At 50.8% G+C, this 21,168-nt stretch overlaps 1 protein-coding gene across 7 annotated transcripts in view; it reads left to right on the forward strand.

Moving 5' to 3' along the window:
• The first annotated feature begins 45 nt into the window (after nucleotides 1-45).
• The window catches only part of CAMTA1 (calmodulin binding transcription activator 1), a 241,944-nt gene continuing 220,821 nt past the window's right edge, over nucleotides 46-21,168 (forward strand). For 5 of the 7 annotated variants that reach the window (XM_038159679.1, XM_038159680.1, XM_038159684.1 and 2 more), the window contains exons 1-2: nucleotides 46-108; nucleotides 3,755-3,848. In XM_038159679.1, the coding sequence (XP_038015607.1) occupies nucleotides 3,782-3,848 (67 nt within the window). In that variant the 5' untranslated portion in view covers nucleotides 46-108; nucleotides 3,755-3,781. Of the gene's footprint in view, nucleotides 109-3,754; nucleotides 3,849-13,590; nucleotides 14,012-14,771; nucleotides 16,384-21,168 lie in introns of those variants that run through there. The other 2 variants (XM_038159686.1, XM_038159681.1) reach the window with 2 other exon arrangements.

Here is a 21,168-nt window from a genome sequence, read left to right on the forward strand (position 1 = left end):
CCCTTTCCCCTTCCCCCCGCCCCCGCGCTCGCGCGGCCCGGGCGTGTGCGCGTGCGTGTGCGCGGCGCGCGAGCCGGGAGGCGGCGGCGGCGGCGGCGGCGGCGAGGGGTGAGTGAGGGAGGGAGGACTGAGGGAGAGAGCGAGCGAGGGACGGAGGGAGCGCGGACCGGCAGCGACCGGCACCGGCCTGGCCTGCTCTGCTCTGCCGCGCTCCGCTCCGGACACCTTCCCCTGGTTCTTCGCCCCGGCACTCTGACGCGTCTTTGCCGGCGCGCTCGCTCCTTACCCCAGCGCCGGCTGTGGCAGTGTCGTGGGTGCCCAGGGCCTCCGTCTGCCCCGCTCCCGGGGGATAGCGGGAGGGAAGGCGATCGCGACCGGCGGTGCCTGTCCCCGGTTCCCGTCCCCGGTTCCCGTCCCCGGTTCCCGTCCCCGGTTCCCGTCCCCGGTGCCCGTCCCCGGTGCCTCTCCCGGTGCCCGTCCCCGGTTGCTCTCCCGGTGCCCGTCCCCGGTTCCTCTCCCGGTGCCTCTCCCGGTGCCTCTCCCGGTGCCCGTCCCCGGTTCCTCTCCCGGTGCCTCTCCCGGTGCCTCTCCCGGTGCCCGTCCCCGGTTCCTCTCCCGGTGCCCGTCCCCCGTGCCTCTCCCGGTGCCCGTGTCGCAGGGCCCTCGGTACCTGCCTAAAGGGCAGTCACTCACTCCGGTCATTGACGGGACCTGTGGGTGCAGACGCTGCCACGAGGCCTCCCTCTCTCCCCCGTAGCAAGAGGGCGATTTCCAGACCGTGCTGTCCCCATCCAGTCGCTGCTCCGTGAGTCGCTGTTCCCCGGCTCCGGCGGGGCTGGCGGAGGGCAGCGGGGAAGCCCGGCAGCCCGGTGCAGCGGAGGGTCCCGGGGCAGATCTGCACGGCGCCCGAAGGCGAGCCCAGCTGAGCCCGGCGATGCCAGAGCCGCGGGCACAGCGCGGCCGGCAAGGGCACGCCGTGGGCCGAGCGTGTGCTCGTTTGTCACCAGCAGATCGGGAGCAGTGTCCCTTGGATCAATAGCGCTGCTTTGGCTTTTGGCGTAGAGAACGCGGCCCTGGGGTTCGCGCTGTGCTGCCCTCCCTGATGGTGGCTTAACTCCCCAGGCCCGACCAGAAATGGAAGGGAAATGCCCCCAAAATGTGCAGAGCTCAGAGATTTTAGCAAAAGGGCTGCCCAGCTGGTCTGTTAACGTGAACCTCGTTTAAAGCGTGCTGGTGGACAGACTGGGTATTAATGCTGTGATAAGGCTGTCAGGAAGATAAGTAAGGTCTTTCCTGCTCATGTATGGATGTTGCCCAGTGGCTGGATCTGTGTGTGAGGATGCTGGAGTGGTTTTTGGGTATTGCTGTCTGTAAAGAGGAGTGTTGGGAAAACCACTCACTGACACCAGTGCAGCCCAGCGTGAAGCTGCAACCACATTCCCATTTCAAAACTCAGCTAGTCTGCTTTGGATTTTATCTTCACGTCACTTCTATTTGAAAACAGGAACGTTTTAATATTTAATAAGGTTTTTTTTTTCTGATACAAGGGTAGTTAACAAGGAAATATTGATTATGTTATAGCAGTTCCTCTGCACTCCTGGTGAGTGACGTGCAGTGCTTGGAACAAGAGGTGCACAAAGGCTCCCTTTCTGAGAAACCATGTGGAAATGGGTCTGTTCTGCAGGGAAGCACCTCTAGCACTGCTTTTCCTCAATGAACCCACCTGCTAGACAGGTTTTTTTTTTTTTCCACGTGGTTTAGGAGTCATTGAGTCTGTGCAAGAATGCAAAGGAGATTAGAGTTGAGAGGATGCCAGTTGCCATGGCAATGCTATTTCCCATGGATTTTGGTCCTGTCGTAATTATGCTCTTTTTCTCCCTGATTTGGGAGCTCTGTGATCCTTGGAGATGATTAGTGACAGAGTTACTGGGGATCCTTCCCCTCACCAGATTGATCTGACGCTTTCCTAAAAGACCCAGCTGCTTGTTGCCAACGCTGGCTGCTGTTCCCTTGCATCACAGATGATTCAGGGGAATTTTCTGGGAACGTTCCACAGGTGTCACATCTTGGCAGGGAAATATAGGAAGAGAGAAATACGAGTTTCGGGAGCTAAATATGAACTGTGCTTTCTAAGGATGTAGAGAGAGCTCTTTAAAACCCTGCATTATAACAGAGGAAATGTATAACATCTACGGCAAAAAGCAATCCGATGGGAAGAAGAAAAAGGAAGAAAAAAAAGAGAAGTACTTGTTTGTGCTTTACCGACTTGCCAAGGATTAGCTTGGGGTGCAATACTCCTCTTCCCACATTGGTACTTGCAGGTGGAAGCTTTGTGGTGCTGTGTGGGGCACAGTCCCTGCAGCAAGAGAAGCAGTCCCCAGGACTCAGGTGCTGGGTTTAGCTGGGCGTGTGTTGTCAGACCTGTGACACCGTGGCTGCTGCTTCAGTGCTCTCTAGCAAGCTGTGAGTAGCCTCACTAGTGGTGATTCACCTCTGCTGTGGTAGAGCCAGAGGTACCAAAGACCTTCACGTGGAATCTCCCCTCTCACCTAGATGGAGCTGCCCTCCCTGTCCCCGAGGGTGGCAGGGGACACTGTGAGGGACCCATTGAGGCAGATTCTCTCAGTGACTGCGATCACGGACTCGGCGCTGGGAGCCTGTCCCCTCGCGGAGTGGCTTGGTAATGTTAACTTTAGTTCCATCACAGCTCAATGGAGGGAAAAACTAGAAAGTGCCATAAATTCAGCCGAGCTTGTCAAAGCTGTCAAATTACCCCCTGAGAAAGCTCCTGCCTGTAATGACTACAGCATCAGCTGGAGGGGATGTCTGCCATGGGGTGACAGCGCCGGGCTCAGCACCGTTACACTTGTGATGTACTGTCACTGGGGGCTCCCGGGCACCACCTGAGGGTGATGCTCTGAGCAGAGTTAGTTTTTAAAAAATTATCTAAGGGTATAGACCAGCATCCTTCCCTCTGTTCTCAGCCAGAGTAATGCTGACTGCTAAATTCTAGTAAAGGTGTTTCTTGGCCCCATTTGTTAGTATTAGGAGTCCAGAGAGATAATGTCTTTGCACGTATAAAAGGTGCTATTGATTTCCTGTTACTGTTGTCCTGAAATGTGCACGGGGTGTCTACGGAGCAGTGACAATCCTCCATCACTACCTTTATGGGAAAAGAATGCTTATTGAATCTCTTCCCATAAAATATAATCTCTTTCTCCCTTCCAGAATTTGCCAGCCCCTGTGGGAGTCCCTTATGTTATGTCTTTGAGAAAATTGATTTTTTTTCTCCACTTTGTACACTTGTGTTTAGTCTTATTTTTAATTTGGCTCATGTGATGTGAAGGCTTCCCTAACATTAAACATGCTTTCTCAGTCTTGTATTGCTTCTCTTTCATATAGATTAACACTTTCAGAATGTTTTAAAGTAAAATAAAGATATTTGCCTGGCACAAGTCTCTCTTGTTGTGGGAATTTTTTTAGTCTGAGCGAGTCATTGCCCTGCTCCTTCTCTCCAGACAGGGCTGAGGCACTGACAGCTTTTCAGCTGCTTACAGGTGAATTTGGGGTAAGTTTCTGGAGTGAGCACACTGATTGATCATGGCTGAATGACACCATAGCCCAGAGCACAACTTGCAGTGTTGTCTGCTCAAGAAGCAAGATGGTCTTTGAACTTTAACAGTGGCAAAAATACTGTCAGATTTGTCCTTTCCTCTGTGTAGCAAATGACTGACTATGGGATTTTTCCTTTCAGGGAGGAAACGGCAACATGAATTCATAGATGATGAGTAGGATGCCAAAGCCAGAGATGACAGTGCTCTTGAAGAAATGCTGGGTAGAACAAAAAGGTAAAAGGAACAGCTAATTGAGTGCATTTCAGAGCCTGTGGGACTTTGTGGGGTACCTTTCCTCACGAGGCAAACGGCACACCCCCTCAAAGCGGAGCTCAGTGTTCTGAATTCCCTCCTCCTCTGTTTTGCATGAAGTCCCAGTGCCGCCTCTCACTCCTGACCCGCTCTCTCTTTGCTCGGGTTTTCCCCAAAGTTGTATCATTATGTATCTAAAACCCTCCCAACTCATCCTTTCCACCCTGTCCCTGCATGTGTGCCCTGGCAGGTGCAGCAGTTCTCCCTGCCCCACCAGCCTCGCAGTTACTCCAGGCCTCTGCTGCCGTGGCTGTGCTGAGGGCAAACACAGAAACGAGAGCTGCACTGGACCAGTCCGTTTGCAGCCAGTCATGCTCCAGAGGGCTGGTCAGTCAGCCACGGGCTGTCCTGCTGTGGCCGTGCCCCCAGGCAGGTGCACACGGCTGCGGTGTTGGAGTGTTCTACAAACAGGTGCCAGCGACAGGGCTGAAGCGCTCTCTGCTACCCTGATGCCTTTTACTGCAGTTTGTGATGATGCTGTTGAGATGCCCAGAGGAAACACTTCTTATTGGCTCTTTCATTCTGTGAAATTCTCTCTGTAATGGAGGTGTGATAGTCTACCTGGGGACTTGGGGAGGTAAGAGGCAGATTTAGTCATACCTGCAGAGCACCACGCAGTAGAAAGGCCTTGTTATGCTCATCCAGTGGCAGCAGAAATGGCTGAAGCAACTGATGGGGAGCAAGAAAATCTTCATTAGTCACGTAGCTCTCCTTGGGATATTTTCATGCCTGTGTGTGCAGGCTGACTTAAATCCCCCAAAAGTCAGAAGCAAATGTTCTCCTTGCAAGTGTTCCAGGTGTGCAGTGATGATCTGCCTGTTGCTCCTGCCTCTTGTCTCTCTCCAGCAGCAGCTGTGTGGGACACAGGGTGTTTCTGGGACAAGCAGAGGATCTTGTCAGTACTGTGTAATTGGTTGATATATATAAGTAATAGTTTCTGCTGGAAATGTTGTTTTCAAAACAGCAATTAGGGAGGAATTACCTGTAGTTCAGGTGTTTGTGCCATTTGGCCAACCAGAGCTCTTCGTCTGCTTGGAGCCTTCCAGCCTGATATGACAAGAGCCTGTCATGGACAGAGCTCTTTGCTCTGCCTGTGTTCAAAATATCTGCTGAATATACTCTGAAACACTGATTGACTGTTTTGGAATGGTCCTAACTTGTATAAGCTGGCCTGCAGTTCAAATCCATGATTATATAATTTTTAGTTGAATAGCACCAGAGATGAGAATTTAAGGATACCAAAAATAGTAATTAGCAAGTTTCTGTTGTCAATCCATATTTTGGGAGATTTGATAGTTTTGTTAGTTGTTTTTCTGCATACGTGTATGTGAAGGCTGTTGATATAATTTTTCAGCTATTTCCATAAACTTGGATGTGAATCTCTTATGCTCTTTGGGTTTCAAAATTCTTCATCATCAGTCTGGAGAGCTTTGAGTCTGTAAAACTGGAGAACAGCCAGCACTGGCAGGACCTGTGTCCCTACAGGAGTGCTGGGTCCCCAGAGCCTGGTCGTGTAGCCATTCCTTATTCCTCCTAGTCCCTGCTTGGTGCCCAGCCAGCACACAGCAGTGGTGGCTACAGCACCCACAAGGCCGGGTGAAATGTGGAACAGGGAGGCTTTTCAATATTTGCTGCAGTTTTGAGAGCTCAGTAGATGTGTTATTTTACTGCTCATGCTGCTAAACATTGGCTCGGGGCAGTCGCGTGGTGCTGGTGCTTTAAGGTGGCCAGCGGCCACTAGCTGTGCTCAGCACTGCCGGTGCCAGCTCCAGCATTGCAACACGTGCTGTCCGCTCAGCAGTGGCTGGAAAGGTCCAAAAGGACCAGATTTGGCATCAGCACAATCGCTTCTGCAGGCGTTGTGCTTCAGGCGCTGCCAAGTCCTCGCTGCTTCTGCTTCCTTCCAGCGCGTGGTATTTGGTGTGACCCTGGGGACAGACAGTGGCCTGCTGGGCTAGCTTGTGGTTTTTTGGTTTTTCCCTCAGCTGTGTCAGCATTTAGGTTTTCAGTTGCAGCAGAGCGATGGGCAATATCTGTTCTGATCTGCTGGCTGTCCTGCCAACGCCGGCATTGGTGAGCGCTGGCAGCAGTGGAAGGTGGTGTGTGTCACCCCTCTGGTGACACGGGCTGACACACAGAGCTCTTGAGCGAGGGAGCCTGTGTAAGAGAGAGTCACATTGTTTGGGGTCCTGTAGCCTCACTGCTGATGCAAGTTCTCTTGCTGAGGTGGAGCTTTCCAGAGCACCTGACTGTTGGTGTTTAGCCCACGTCTCGCAAGCAGTCAGGAAAGGAACGTGAATCACTCCGTATCCTTTGATCTGCGAGTGCAGTGCTAGTCCTTTTCTGTAATTTCTTAGTCACTGTATTTGAAGCTCTTGCTCTCAGGGTTGGAGGCAAGGCAGGAGGAGGAGATGCACTTAGAATTCCTCCAGCTTTGGAATCCTTGATTTGAAATAGAATATTGCATGGACCCACCAAGGCATTTTAGCAAGGCCATGCCATATTTTAATGGCTGTTACTAGAAGTTGGGGCTCCAAGGTTTTCTGATTTTGTCTGTGGGGGTTTATTTGATTTGCTCTAGGTTTTTCCCAAAGAAATTGTGGATGTTTTTGAATAGTACCTGTTAGTTCCTCAGATGAGCTATGAACAACCTTTCACTGTAGCCCTGGGAGTTTTAATCCAGATACTTGCTCTCAACAAACTTGCTATTATCCATACAAGTGCTTTTGTGCAGATCAGTTTTGGTATCACTACTGAGAACATAAATTGGAATTTTGATTGTGAAAATTATTGGCAAAGTTTGGTCATGTGGAGCAGGTTTTACAGTGTGTGTGACAGGCTGTTGGTGGACATAAGCACAGATCCAGGAGAAGATCCTTGGCTTCCTGTAAATATTCAGGTTAAGTTATGCTAACTTACTGTACATTGTTTCCCTGGCAGAGATAGCCCTTTAGATAAATGTTAAATAAACATTAAATACAGACTGACGCTGTCAAAAGGAGGATACAGCTCACTTAATGCTGAAAGTGGCATTTCATAGAGACCTTTTGCAATTTGTAGCTCAATAAAAACGGTAATCTGTATAGAAATATCCTGTGCTTGCCTATTCTGTCCTTGTCTGCCAGTGCTGACAGGATTGTGTTCCTGGTTTTACCTTCGTGGTGTCCCAGGCTGAAAAACTTCATATTTCACACTCCTGAGTTCTATAAATAATTGATGTGCCTATCTTAGCAACTGAGGATCAGCAGCAAATTGTATTATTCTGCAGTAATAGGGGTTTTCTGCATTCTATACTCCTTTTCATCCTAATTTTCACTTCACTGCTGCAAGTGAGGAACTGATTTACTCCACTTCAGGAGAACAAGTATTATTGTACTGGTATTACTGTTCCAGTCCTTCAGGGGAGGAAGTTCAGGGGGAAGTCAGAACTCACAAATGAACCCATCTCAGTGAAAACGAGTTATTTCTGTGTATTTTCTGCAGCTACTGTTTGGATATATTTCTCATTTTGTACAACTCTCATGGGTCACATGGGAAAGAATAGTCTTAGAGGTTAGACGAGGTTTAAGCAGACCTAGAAAGAAACTGCTCTGTGGCTAAAACTAGTGAGAAAATATTAAACCAATCATTTTTGCTTATAAGAAGTGTTGTGTACCCTTGCTGGCAGAGCAGGAGGGTTTGTGTGATAAGGCACTGTTGGGCCACCCCAAGAGAACTGGAGCAGCTGCTCTGCCATGGTGCTCCTGGGAGCAAAGCATGAGTGACTCTAGTTTGTAACATTGGGATAACTTTTCCATTTGGTTCACCTATTCATAAATAATGATAGAAAAAGTCAGGGAAGTTCTTCTCATTGTAAATTTATAACAGGGCAGAGCCCAGTTGGGATGGAGTCCTTTAAAGATTTGGGATAATGCTTTCAGCAATGATGCTTTTTAATTGAAAGCTTGAGTGCTCTGGATGTTAATGATGCTCCCTGGGGGACTCACAGGACAGCCTTGGTTCAGAAGTGCAAGGATGGGTTTTTGGGCAATGGGCAGTGCTGGGGTGGTGCTGTCTGAGCAAACTGACTCAGGTAAATTTGAACTTGCCACTGGCTTCTACTTTTGGAATCCATGTGATTTTGAGCTCCTTCTGCCTCTGTTACCATCACCAGTTCTACTTCCTTTGGTTCTCCTGTTGTTCTTCCTTTGTTGTCTTCCATCACTCATTGTTCTGCTCTCAGTGCCTGAGGCTGACAGTTTCATACCTTGGTGACTGGTTTGGCTCCCAGATCCCTATTTATTCACTTAGTGTAGCCAGCACTCCAGTTCTAGAGGAGTTGGAAAAGATACTTGTTTAAAAGCAGGAACACAACTTTAGGAGGATAACTTTAGGGATCTTAAACATCTTTCCTGATTTTTTCCAGCTGTGGCTAGAGATCCAATCCCAAGCTCACTTGTGCTGGGCTGGGAGCTGTGCATCCACTGCAGAGCCAACCCTGCATGATGGCACTGAGAGTTTGCAGGATTTACACTTTATCCCTGGGAAGAAGGGTTAGGAAGTGGGGTGAACCATTCCCAGAGAGCAGGCATGCTATACAGCTTGTTACAGGAGGATGACAGCTTAAAAGAAATTAAAAAACTAATCCTTCCGCCCTCGTTGAAGACTGCACTAAAATTCCAACCAAGCTGGCCATGCATGACAATCATATTCCCTCCTTACACAGAACAACTGTATTGTCTTATTAGAACAGAAAGCCAAGAGAAATGTCCTTGGATGTAGTGTAGGAAATTGTCTTTACTAAATCTAGCCCAGCATATATGAATACTATATATATATTATTTGATTTTGCCAGAATTACAAAAACATGAGAGAAAATTGTTAATGTAAGTTGACTACCAGAGTAAATCACAGCCTGATTATTCTTTTTTTCCCTGGCTAAAATTAGAATTTGATATAGTGGTCAATAGACATTTTCTTTAATTTTTGAGACATAATTTCTAATAGCTAATCCAAATGAATTGGAGAAAGTTGCTGCAGAATTGAAAAAATAAATTATCTGAATTTTATGGTGACTTACTGGTAAATCCCCTTAGTTGGAAGCTTTAATTTACCTCATATTTCATTTTTTTTCCTCCTCTAACTGGCTTACGGGTGAATATTAGGGCAAAATGATTGCTACTTTCTTAGTGCCACTGGGATGCTGGGAGCAAAGTGAAGGCAGACCCCGGGCTGTCTCGCAGGGAGCAAAGGCCAGGGGCTGCAGGGGCAGTGGCTAGGGCATGGTGGGACATCTGCTCCCTGGCACTGCTGCCTGCAGCAAAGGCTGGCCCTTGGCACCCATGTCTGTCCTTCTGGAGCTGGGTGACACTGTGCTGGAGTGACTGAGGCACTGCAACCCCTTGGGTTTCCCATCTGGAGCTGGTGCCCCTGTAGAGCAACTGTGTTGTTAATCCTGTTCTTGGTTAAACAGGGAAATGCTGTATTCTGTGTTGAGGCTACTGGTTTAAATATCCACAAGCTCTTCATGGGGCTTCGCACAGCAGAACCATCTGTCCTCAAAGAGTCCCTTAAAGGGGCTGGGACTTTGGAGTTGTACTTCATTTTAGCCTGGGGTGTATTCCCTGTAGCCAGAGAGTTTAACTAGAGGTGATTTGAGTTTAGTCTTTGTATTTCTGAGGGAAACAAATAGGCTCAGAACTGCATAAGGAATGGCAAGGATGATGGATCCAAAGCCCATCGTGTAGAAGGAGACTGAGCTTGACCTCCTGCTAGGGAAGTATGTGCTTTTGTCCATTCTGAGTCCAGTAAATACCTTAGTTCCTGGTAATGTATATTCTCTTCAACTTCCCACATAAAATTGGATGTTACTTGGATGGCGGAGCATTAGGTGGAGTATATTTCTTTAGAGAACCTCTTGGAAGAAATGCATGTTTTGGAATATTTACCTGTATTTGCTAAACCTAGGAACTGGCAGTTGTACATCACAAATGCAGTGAGATGTTGGAAGAGTGGGTTTGTCCACACACATTGTCTTGGTGAAGTCTTGGGTCTATTTCTAGAACACCTTTAGATTCTCTACGTGGAGAGAGTAAAGGGCAAAACCATTTAATTTCTATCACGTCAGGTATTTCTAATCATCTCTTCTCACACTTGAGACTATTTTTGTGAAAACACTTGGCATTCCTTGCTTCTAAATAATGAAGTAACTTTGTGTAAACAATTCACAAGAAATGGGGTTCCAACATTGTCATTATGGCTATTAAACCTGTCTGAACTGTTTTTCTTTGTGCTGCTTGCCATGGCAACGACGATGTGTAATTTACTGAATATCCATAACAGGATATTTGAATATATTCTTAACAGTTTTACTTCTGCATATAGCTCACTATGCCAAATCATCACATTAACCTAATTAACCAAGCCAGACCCACATCTGCCATGGATTGACAATTAAGAATTTTAAAAGAACTTGGTATTTCACCTCCCTTTTAATGAAACCAACCCGGACACCAATCACCAGCATAGCATTGGCTTTTATCAGTGTGCTGATAAAAATTATTCATGATTCAGACTGCACAAACTCCTGGCACATCTCCTCTCTTTCTGCTTATCAGCTGGATGTTGCTCTGTGCGTGTGCCCCTGGAAAGGTAACAGCGAGCAAGTTTATCCCACACCATCCAAGCACACAGTCTTGTGCAGTTCAGTACCTCTGTGCCTTAATAACACTTGGTCTGAGTTTTAAACAGTGGGAGCTGGGAAACTTCCAAGATACCAGCAGCACTTCAATTCAAATGGCTTCTTTCTTATCATTTTATTGCACAGGAATGAAATGAAAATATTTGGGGCTTTGCTGGCATGCTGGATAAAAAAACTCCCCATTTAGTATCTCTGGTATTACAGGTCATAGTGCTGTAGTAACCTGTGTGTACAGAAATCACACCTAACATTAGGTAATTTCAGGTGTGGGAGAGTCAGTTCACTAGGGGTTTGTGTCTCCTGGTAGAAAACCTTATGGAGGAGGAGAATGAATTCATTATATAGATGGAGCAGAGTTCATACACTGCTTTGGTAACCCCTTAAAAATGCTTTATTCATCCTCATGCACACAATTTCTCATTGTCTTTACAGACCAGGGAGGATCTGGAAAGCCAGGCAGTGCTCCCAAAGACATGATAGAGCAGGGGACACTGCTGTGGAGTCAGGGTGGGTGTGTTAGTCCTGGCAGCGGAGCTGTTCCCAACTAGTGCAGCAGCACTCCCCGTGTTCCCAGGCTGTGCAGGCCAGGAGAAGGCAGGCAGAGTCCTGAACAACCTTGTCCCTCAGGGCATGGACCTTGTTGCTTTAATGAGCCATACAAGCACAGAAGGAACTGCTCAGGCCTTGGAGGGGAGAGACAGATGTACACTCGTGTGTGCACACAGAGCTGACTTGGCATTTCATTTAGTTTGTGGGTGATGTCAGGGTGATGTGACCCATGGAGAGTCCCCATGGTTCCCTGTCCAAAGGGTGTCAGTGAATATTGCAGCAAGGGCTGGAGTACTGTGACTGGAATGAATGGTTGTGCCAGTTTCCCTGGCAAGAACAGGAAGGCTGTTTGTGGCAGCAGTTGCTGTGTGTTTGTGGGGAGCAGTTCCTGCAACTTGCACGGGGGACTGCAAAAACAAACCACACAGCTCTCCAGCATCCCTGTGTTTGGTACCGGTGAGGAGCTGGGTCAGTGTTGGTCCCATCCTTTCTGTCATCTCTGGTCATTACTTGGTCTTGTCTGGATACCCACATGGAAACTCAAGCTGCCTAGGAATACTGGCCTGATGTTACAGGGGCTGGAGGTGAGCTGGCTCAGGGCAGAAGCACCACGGGCTGTTCTCCTTGGCTAAGCCAGGTGCCCATTTCCTGCTGAAGAAGAGGTGGCAAGGCAGCTCTGTCCATAGGGGCTCCAGCCCTGCCACTCTGAGGGGAGCACTGGGGAAGAATTCAGCATGGACTGGCCCTCCACACCTCCACGGAGTATCAACCAAAGGTCCCTTGCATCAGGAAGTCTCTTCCTGTCCCTCAGCACCAAGGGATGCCTCTGTTAGTCTGACACTATCCTTTGCTATAATGCAAACGATAAAGTACAACAACTGTATGGCTACATCATATCTCTGCTAAGCACGTGGATTGCCTTGGAAGAATAACCAAGGAGAGACATAAATCCCCTAGAATTCATCAAGAAAATGGTAGTTCTTTGCCAGTGTTGCAACTAGAAAAGTTTGCATTTCCAGCATATTTTGATGTGCTGAAGGAAACAACTGTCTTAGCTGATCCTGTGGCTGCATTAGTATTTGTGGGTATTTATAGGACACTGTACCAGATGAGCTTTCTGACCGTCGGGAGTGAGCCTGTCATTCTGGAACCTCTTCATCAATGTGCCTTTCACGCTCCACGAGATTAGCAGCTGCTGAAAATAGGAAAAAGGAATTTTCCTTTCTTCTGTCTTAGAAGAGGCCCATCACACCATCCTCCTTTCGTCTGGGCTCGGAAACAGCTTCGGTCCTTAGCAAAGCCAAAGCACCAACAGGTCTTTCTAAAGAAGTTCTACTCCCAGGAGGATCTAAGGGAAAATATCCTTTTGTGTGTTTAGTCACACACATCAAAGGAAACAACCGCTGCAGTCTTGGTTTGCATTGTGCAGGCATTAGCTGTGGTCCAGTTCTGCAGGGCTCTGCTCAAGGAGGCTGAAGGGCCCGTGCTCATCAAGCTTTGACCGAGATGGGGCAGACTCAGCCAGGCCAGAACGTGCCACTCCTTGGGGCACGTCAGTTTTGAGAAGGACAGAGCGGTTTCCTTGATGTCGTGGGAGCCCCTTCACAAGCTCCCCATGCCGAGCGGGATCTGTGACAGTGTCTCACGAACTGTGCCCGAGGGATGGGCAGGACTCTCTCAAACCCTTAACATCTCCTTGGCCACCGTAACTTGGTTCTCTCTGCAAATCACAAATCCTCATCCCTGCACAGTGCCGAGAACGCCTGTTTGACCCGAGCGTCGTGCTTTGCACCCCGGAACTTTGCTGCGGTTGTGGAAGAGGGCCCGCAGCACCCCGAATGTTCGGCACTACTGAAAAATGGGGAGATAACCTTGGCAGCCTCGGGGCCGCCGGCCAGGGCAGGGAAACAGCTCCCGGGCTTCTTAGAAAGAAGCCCCTCAGAAAGGGGGCAGAGCCGGGAGCTGCTCCCCGCCCGGAGGGTTCTCCGCTCTAGGGGCTCGGCCCCTCCGTCCCTCCCGGAAGCGCGGGGACCGGCCCAGCGGGGCAGACCCCGACGAGGACACGCCGCTTCGGCACCGGCGTTACTGAGGGCGGTGACAAACGCGGCTCGCAGGTGGCGCCTCTCACAAAACGGCCCCGTGGCGTCTCGGCGGGGGTAATTTCGCTCTCTCGGTGCGGCCTCGGCTCCGGTGCGCGGGGCGGGGCGGCTCCGCCGGGCGGGGTCTGGCGGCCGCGCCAATCGCCGCCTTTGTTTGGGGTCACCGGGCGCGGGGGGGGGCGGTGCCCGCCGGGGCCGCGCGCAGCCAATGGGCGGGGCCGGGGCCGCGGCCGGCCGGCCGGGCCGCGCGCCCCATTGGTGCGGCGCGCCGTCATTCTGGTGGACGGCGCCGCTCGTTGGCCGCTGGCGCGCGCGGCACCGTGCGTCAGCAGCTTAGTCCCGCCTCCCCAGCGGGGCGATTGGTCCCGGTGGCCGTCGATTGAGTGCACTCAGCACTCCAGTGGCTGCTGCGGCTGTCGATCATGCGTTCCGTCCCGCCCCCGCTCGCCCGCCCTGCGCCGCCGGTGAATGGCTGAGGCGCGTGCCACTGAAGCGCTGCCGCACTGCCATTGGCGGGGCGCTGTGTCCATCGCGCCCATCCCCTCTGGGGACCCGCCCCCGGCCTGCCACGATTGGCCACGGAGGATGTCAGTGCGGCAGATTGACCAATGGGAGGCGTGGGGCGTGCGCGGTGCGCGCGGGGCGGCCGGGCCGGCGGCGGCGCGGGAGGAGGCGGCGCGCGCCTGGTCCCGGTCGCGAGGAGGCGGAGGAGGATGTGGCGCGCGGAGGGGAAATGGCCGCCGAAAACAAGCCGGAAGGTGAGAACGCGGCCGGGCCGCCCCCGCCCCGCGCCGGGCCCCGCGCCGGGCCTGCCCGCTGGGCCGCCCCCGCCCCCAGCCACGGCCCCGCCGCGGGGCGGTGGCGGCGGCACAGGCCGGGCCGCGCGGCGCGAAGTTTGCGGCGGCGGCGCCCCCGCCGGGCCGGGCCCGGCCGGCGGGCCATGTGCGGCAAGAAGGCCGCGTGGCGCGGGGGCCGCGGCGGCCGGGCCGGGCCGGGCCGGGCCCGGTCCCGCCTCCCGCCGCCCGCCGGCACGTGCCCGCCCGCCGCCAACATGGAGGCTCCGGCGGCGCGGCCAGCGCGGGGCCGCCGCTCGCCGCGGCCGGGCCGGGCCGCCCCCGCCGCCCCCCCCGCGGCGGCGGCGCACGTGCCTCGCGGGCGCGCGCTCGTCGGAAGCTGGGTGGCCTTGGCCGCGGCCCCGCCAGACCGGGGCCTCCGCGCCGCGGGCGGGCCGGGGGCGGGCGCGAAGGTGAGCGCGGCGCGGGCCCGGCCCCGCCGGGAGCTCCGGGGCGCCCGGCTGAGGCCGAAAGTTGCCGGCGCGGCGGGAGCGGGGCCGTTGCGTCCGCAAGGGGGAAGCGCCGCTCTGCTGCCGCTCCTGCCCCCGGCCCGGCGGGAGCGGGGCCGCGGCCCCGGTTCGGCGGGAGGCGGGCTGGATATTTCGCGTTATTTGGGGTGAGTTGTTCCCGGCTGGCTCGGGCAGCGGTGCTACCCCGGACCCCGCCGGCCGGGTGGTCGCGGCCGGTACCGGTGTCGGCGCCTCCATTTTACAGGGGCGGGAGGAGAGAGCGGAGGGCAGTTCATTCTCTGCCTAAATCCGGTTGAACATGCTAACACCCCAGGGATTGGCCTGGTTGTAGTTGGGCACCTCAAGGAACGGGGTTTAGTAGTAAGTAATAAGGATTTTTTTTTTCTTTATTCGCCACAGCACATGTACATCCTCCTCTGGAACCCATTTGCGTTCTTTACTGGGGAACCCCTTCATAGAATTCAAGGGTTCTTATCCCACCCTTTGTCTGGATTTTTTTTCTCAGATTGCTTTCGGAATATCTTTTTTGGGTTGTTTCTTGGTGGCTGTAGAGCCCCCGGGCATAGGTTTGAGTTTTGATGGCGCCGTGAAATTCAAAGGCTCTGCAGAAATCTAAAATTTAAGTAGTGGAGGTGATTTTGAGTGTTGTTGGCTTCATCTTCTACTGATCTCTTTGATGCTCCCAAATCCATTAGTTTGATCTTTGCTTTGGTCTGGAAAACGTCGGGCTCCATTCTTTTCTCACTTGGGTGGAAGTACACGATTAACTGCGCTCAAGTAGTGAAATGCCACCTGGCTAGCAGGGGTGTGAGCGAGAAGAGAGCGAGCGTTCACCTGGACTTCCTGGCTCAGATTGTGACGTTTTCGTTCTCTTGGGGGTGACAGTATTGTCACCAAAGCACAGTCGGGTTCGATTCACTTTTCGGGCTTCCTGTGCCAAGGTACGATGGATTTTTCCTGTGTAAAGCACAGGTTTCAGTGTGCTCAGCCCTGTGAGGCTGCGGCTCTACGGACAGGCAGGTCAGTGTTCCCTGGCTGGGAAGGTAACTTGTCCTTTCCGCTTGTTATTTACCGCAACTTTTGTCACGTTTGGTCTTGGTAAATGGTTTCGGGGGGCGGCGGATGAGGTGATTCTTTGCTGGGCAGCTGTGTTTGCTCTTTGGAGTAGGGCTGTGCAGGAGCTGCCGGCGAGACGCCCGCTGTGCCCGGCGCTGCCGTCCGGTGTCTCAGCGGCTGGGCCGGCGCCGTCTCCGCTCGGTGCCCGTGCAGAGCATCGCGGAGGTGGCAGCGGAGCAACCCCGGCTCGGCACCGGCGCCCGGGGTGTTCTCGTACGAAGTCACAGAGCTGCTCCCCCGCTGACCTACTTTTGCGGTGGATTTTGAAGGAGACGACATATAAACCATTCATTCCTTAAACCTAAACTCCACCTGTCAGAAACTTAAATGGGAATGCTTTTAAGGCATGATTCAAGCAGAGCGTTTCGCCGGTAGTGCAGGTGCTGGAGGAGAGAACACAAGTTGCTTTAGATTTTAGTTACTTCAATGAGTTAAAAGCGGATGTAAATGGCAGCTCGCGGGCCGGCGCTGCTTTCATTGGGGAGCCGCCTGCTCCATCCCCCCAGCGCGGTGCAGCAGCGCCGAGCCTCTGAGCAGCAGCGCACGGCTCTGCAGACCTGCCTGGCTTTGGAGCTCCCTGCCGAGCTGCCGGCGGGGCTTCTTGGGCTCCGGGAGCAGCGGGAGATCCCCGGCGGGAGTTGAGGTTTGGAATGAGGTTGGCGCCGCTGTCCCCTGGCTGCAGGAGAGAGTTCCACGGCTTGGAGAACTCGGGTGAGTTTCCTCTTTTCTGGTTTCCTCCGGCAGGATGAGGCTGGTTCAGTGACCGAGCGGCTCTTGCCATCCTGCAGCAGAGGGTTTGTGGGTTTTGTAGTTCCTGCTGTGTTCTGTGCATCTGAGCTGAGCCGGGAGGACTGACCCTTGGCGGTGCCATCTTGGCAGCTGTGATAGCTCTGAACTTGATCGGGGGATGCTAAGGAGGGTGTCCTTTAAAAACTTCCTTTTTCTAATTTGAGGTTCAAAAGGGGAAGAATGTACACAGGCAGCCTTTTTAATTTTGTGTTCTCACAGCCAGGTACCTCTAACGGAGAGCTTTGCAGAGAGTAGTGCCCGTGTGTTTTGCGTGTGGCTGGTGCAGGGGTCTGGAATTCTGTTGTGCACAGAGTTCGGTTCCGTGCAGTTGTTGAATTTTCTGTTAGTTGAGGCAGGGTCATAGGTGGGATGGCAGGAGGAGGTGGTGTTCTCTCAGCAGCTTCTTGAGCTGAGGGTATTGGCGGCGTAGGCTGACTGAAGAGGGCAAGTGGAGCCTCCGATGTTAGTGGCTTTGGAGGGACTATTTGGGGAACAACGGCCTTTAGAGAACAAAACATTCTGGATTTGGTTGTTAAACAGCAAAATATTTACTTCCTTTGTGGAAGTGTTACCTAAGGTTTTATTACTTAAACAAACCTGAACTTAGGGTGTGCTGGGGTTGTGTGCTGCAGGATCAGACTGTCGCGGGAGGAGGCAGCATTTGACGCTCGGCTCAGTCCACTCCTTGCCCCAGAATTTTTGCTGAATCTCAGCGTTGGGATTTTACCAAAATTTCTGTTGTCAGAATTGAAAGCAAACTGTCTCCTGGTGAAGTTTCTAGACCCTCTTCATGGGCTGTCAGCCAGCAGGACAGGTTCAGGGAGTGGGCTTCAGTTCCTTTTTCCAAACAGGAGGAACTATACGTTTGTGAGGTCGATTTTTTTGCGTACTTTTGGTACTACAATTGTGTTCTTCCCAATGTAAGGCTTAGGGCTTGTTTAAAACTCTGGGTTTTAAATTTAGTTCTGTATCTCTTCTTGTTAATGATTTTCACAATTACTTTGGCTTAAAGGATTTTTTGGTTTATTTTTGTCAGTTTTAAAGCTATGTACGTAGGAAACCTTCCTGGAGATGTATTAACTCAGATTTCATTTTCTGTATCAGTAGGTGATGTAGTGAAACGGTGACGTAGAAGTACAGTTAAAATGGATACCTTTAAATTTAAATTTAAGGTCAGTGCTGACCTTACATTACTAGTGGTCTTAAATGGCTCTTATAAAGACCTCCTTATATTGGTAGATGTTGTTGGAGGAAGGGGCAGTAGCTATCCTCCCTCTGTCCAGACAGCCTTCAGAAAGAGGGAGCTGGAATGTGACCTTTCTTTTTCAGCGTCCCTCTGTCTCTCCTTCAGTAAGCCACATGTGTCTGAAAGGAGAAAACCCCCAACCAACAGAGCCAAACATTGCCAGGGAGCGAAACAAGGCTGGGTGAAGTGCTTGTGGAATACCGGGCTGGTTAATTGAAATGCAGTGCTTCCAGCAGCTTCCTGCAGCTTCGGTGTTCCCTGGCTTCCGCTTCCACACCTTGCTGAGTTTTCTCTTTGTAGTTTTCTCCCCTCGCTTTGCGTCCTGTTTTCACCTTCCTTGGCTCCTGGCAGCCCTGTGTTGTGTTAGTGCAGTGTTAAACCCCGTGGGTTTGGAAAGGCAGGTTTGCCTGTGGGTGCTGGTGCCTTTGGAGTATGGCACCTGCCCTATTGCCAGGGCAGTGCTGAAGGGCCACTCTGTGCTGAGGAGCAGTCATGGCACTGGGAGAATGACAGCAGGCTGTTCTCACTGGACATGGAGTGCTCGCTGTCCTTCTGCTCACATTGCATGCTTTGGTTCAGGGGGCTGGGTTTTTCCAGCCAGCTCTCCAGGTGGGTTTCCAAACTCAAACTCTTGGTGGTATGAAAAGAAAGAAGTGAAAATATCTGCTGCTGGTGGCTGCCAGCACGTAGAGTCAGAGTAAGCAACTGCCCTGGCCTTAGCCAATATGTGAGGACCTCTGGGAAATGTGTTGTGGTGTTGAGAACATCTGTAGTATTGGAAACGAATAGGAATAAAATTCCATCTTTTTATTGGAATAAGAAGATGGTAGATTTTTTGCTAGGCTTTGCCAGTACTATCCACTGCTCCCTGCCTTCATTGCCATTGAATTTGATGATGTAATTTTAGTGAAAACCAAGGGGTGAAGGAATTGATGGCATGTCTCAGCCAGAGTTGTTGGTGATGGTGAGCAGTGGTTTCATCGTTCTGGTGCACTTGTCAGATTTAGCAGCAAAGAGGTGAAAGTCAGGCATGAACATGAGCTACAAGGAGAGGCTGAAGTGACTGCATGGTTTGAACACTCCCAAAGTTTGCTTTTAGAGTTTGCTTTTAGGTCCTTGTATGCACCTTCTGACTGTAAAGGAATTCTCCTCTTGCTCCTTTAGCAAGTGCTTGGAACCTGCCCAGGTGGGAGAGGGAAAGAGGAGCTTGTTTTGCTGGTGGGGGAAAGTAGCCTCGGAAATGTTGCACAGGGCACTAAGCATGTGGCACAAGAAATTATTGTGATTGTGTCACCCAGCCCTCAGCCAATGTGTGGACCTTCATTAGGGAAAATTTGGCTCTCAACCCTTCCCCAAAACACACCATTTGCAGTTTTACCTAACTGGTGTTCACACTGAATTTAGATACAAAATGTCAAGAAACTTTATGCTCTGTGAAAAGGACAAAGGGACTTTGGTGTAGCACCTTACGGGTGGGGAGAACTGGGCCACTGATGCACAACAGCAGCTTCGGCTATATTTGTGTTTCTTGTGGTTTTAGAATTGTTTGTAGAGTTTGTCATAGCAACAAAGTATTTATCACAAATATTCCAAGGCACTAAGGCTAGATTCAGTAACTTCCAGAGGAAAATTGTTTTGTTGCTCATCCTTCATACTGCCACCATTCTTGTGATTCCCTCCTCATCCTTTCTGGGTTTTCCTTCCTCGCTTATTCCATGCAGGCAGCAGTCATGGCCACACACACGCTGGTTTGTGTTGGCCTTTTTGCTCCTTTTGTATATTTTTTACCTTTGCCTGAGCTGCTTAGTTTTTCCTTGGTCCTCCCCTCAGCCTTGGGCTGCATCCCATGCTGGTGGCCTGGGAATGCATTTGCTCAGCCAGTGTGTGACCGAGTGCTGGCATCCAGCGGAGCCCTGCTGAGACAGCAGCGCTGCAGAGCTGGACCTGGTTATCTTCTCTTAGCCACCCTTGATTGATATTTAGAAGTCTGCTTTTGTTGCCAAGAGATTTACTACTGTAATGATACAAATATTTCTAGCAAACAGACCAAGAGCTGTTGGGTTTGCTTCTGTTGTTGCTTGTTTATGGATGGAAGATGCCAGGATTGAAGTTTGACTGTGAGAAATAGCCTGGCAGTCCTGCAGTTGTTTGGATCTGGAGTCATTCTTTGCATTTATTTCTTCCTGTTGGAGTTTGTTGGATTTGTCTGTGTCTGGAGGTCAGCAAGTGACTGGGTGACTATGGTGGCCTCTGAGCACTGTTTTTGTGGTGCCTCTTGTGCAATGTAGGGCTGAAACTCTGCCACCTCAGTGGATGGTCAGTGGTGGTGGGATCAGCTGGATGCCTGCCCCTTCCCCAAATAAGCATGATACTGGGATTTTAGTGGTTTGTTTTGTACTAAAGTTCCCATTTGTAATGTTTAAACACCTCTTTCCTCTCTTGAGGTAGTTAAGGAGATGACCAGCCCTAAGTTATTATTTCATAATAATGGGTTTATAAAACTTGTGTTTGTGAGTTTATGGCTTACTTGTGTTATTTATTTCCAGAATAGACCTGTCTGCAGATCACCAGCTGATTAACATCCTTTTGGCCATTTCTTTATTTTCTAATTACATGTTATATAGGCAGACTGTGGTAGTTAATGGGGCTGCAGGTCTAAATTCACCTCCAGGATCACCAAAGATTTCAGAACCAGTTAAAGAAAAAGAAAAGGGGGTAAGGGGTTGTTTGGAGAGTGGGGGTAGAGCACAGACTCTCTGTGATTTGCTGTTGTGCACTTCAAAGTTTTATGGCCCGTGGTGCATCCCTTGGGAGGATAAAGTGCAAGGAGCATGAAGAAACCCATAAAATGACGAAGGGTTTATGTGGTATAATTAATGTGGAACTTTCCATGAACTTTATAATACTTACACTTTCTTAATTCTACATGAGTTTCTGGTTTGCTAATAAGTAATCTTGAAGATTGCTAATGGAACTTAAATTTTGCATTTTCATCCTGAATTATAACAGGACACATTGTAGGCTGCTATATTTTAGTCTGTAGCTTCCTTACTTGAATTCTCAGCTGTGGCTGTGCCTGCCTTGGGAAACATTTTTGAGCTGTGGCCAGCTCTGCACTAAAAACCCCCGTGTTGATAGAGCTTTACTGGCAAATCCTCCCCATGCCAGTGTGGCTCTGCTTGCACAGACATTTTTTATTGACACTGGATGGATTTGCAGATCTTGGTGTTGTTAGTCGCACCCCTGGCAAAAATAAATGAGGAGAAAGTTCAAGTAAAAATCTGGATTTGCACAGTAAAACCAAATCAGTGCTGGGATGTTGCAGCTCCTGTTTTTAGCTGCTGAGGAAGTTTTAGTTGGTGATAAATGGAGGAGTCTGCCTGTGCTGCTGGATGAGCAGGGCTGCAGAGCAATGTGGATGGACCCTTGTTCCTCTGCCTCCACAGCAGCCCCCATGGTGG

This window comes from Motacilla alba, chromosome 21, assembly GCF_015832195.1.
Source record: "Motacilla alba alba isolate MOTALB_02 chromosome 21, Motacilla_alba_V1.0_pri, whole genome shotgun sequence".
Classification (NCBI taxonomy): Eukaryota; Metazoa; Chordata; class Aves; order Passeriformes; family Motacillidae; genus Motacilla; species Motacilla alba.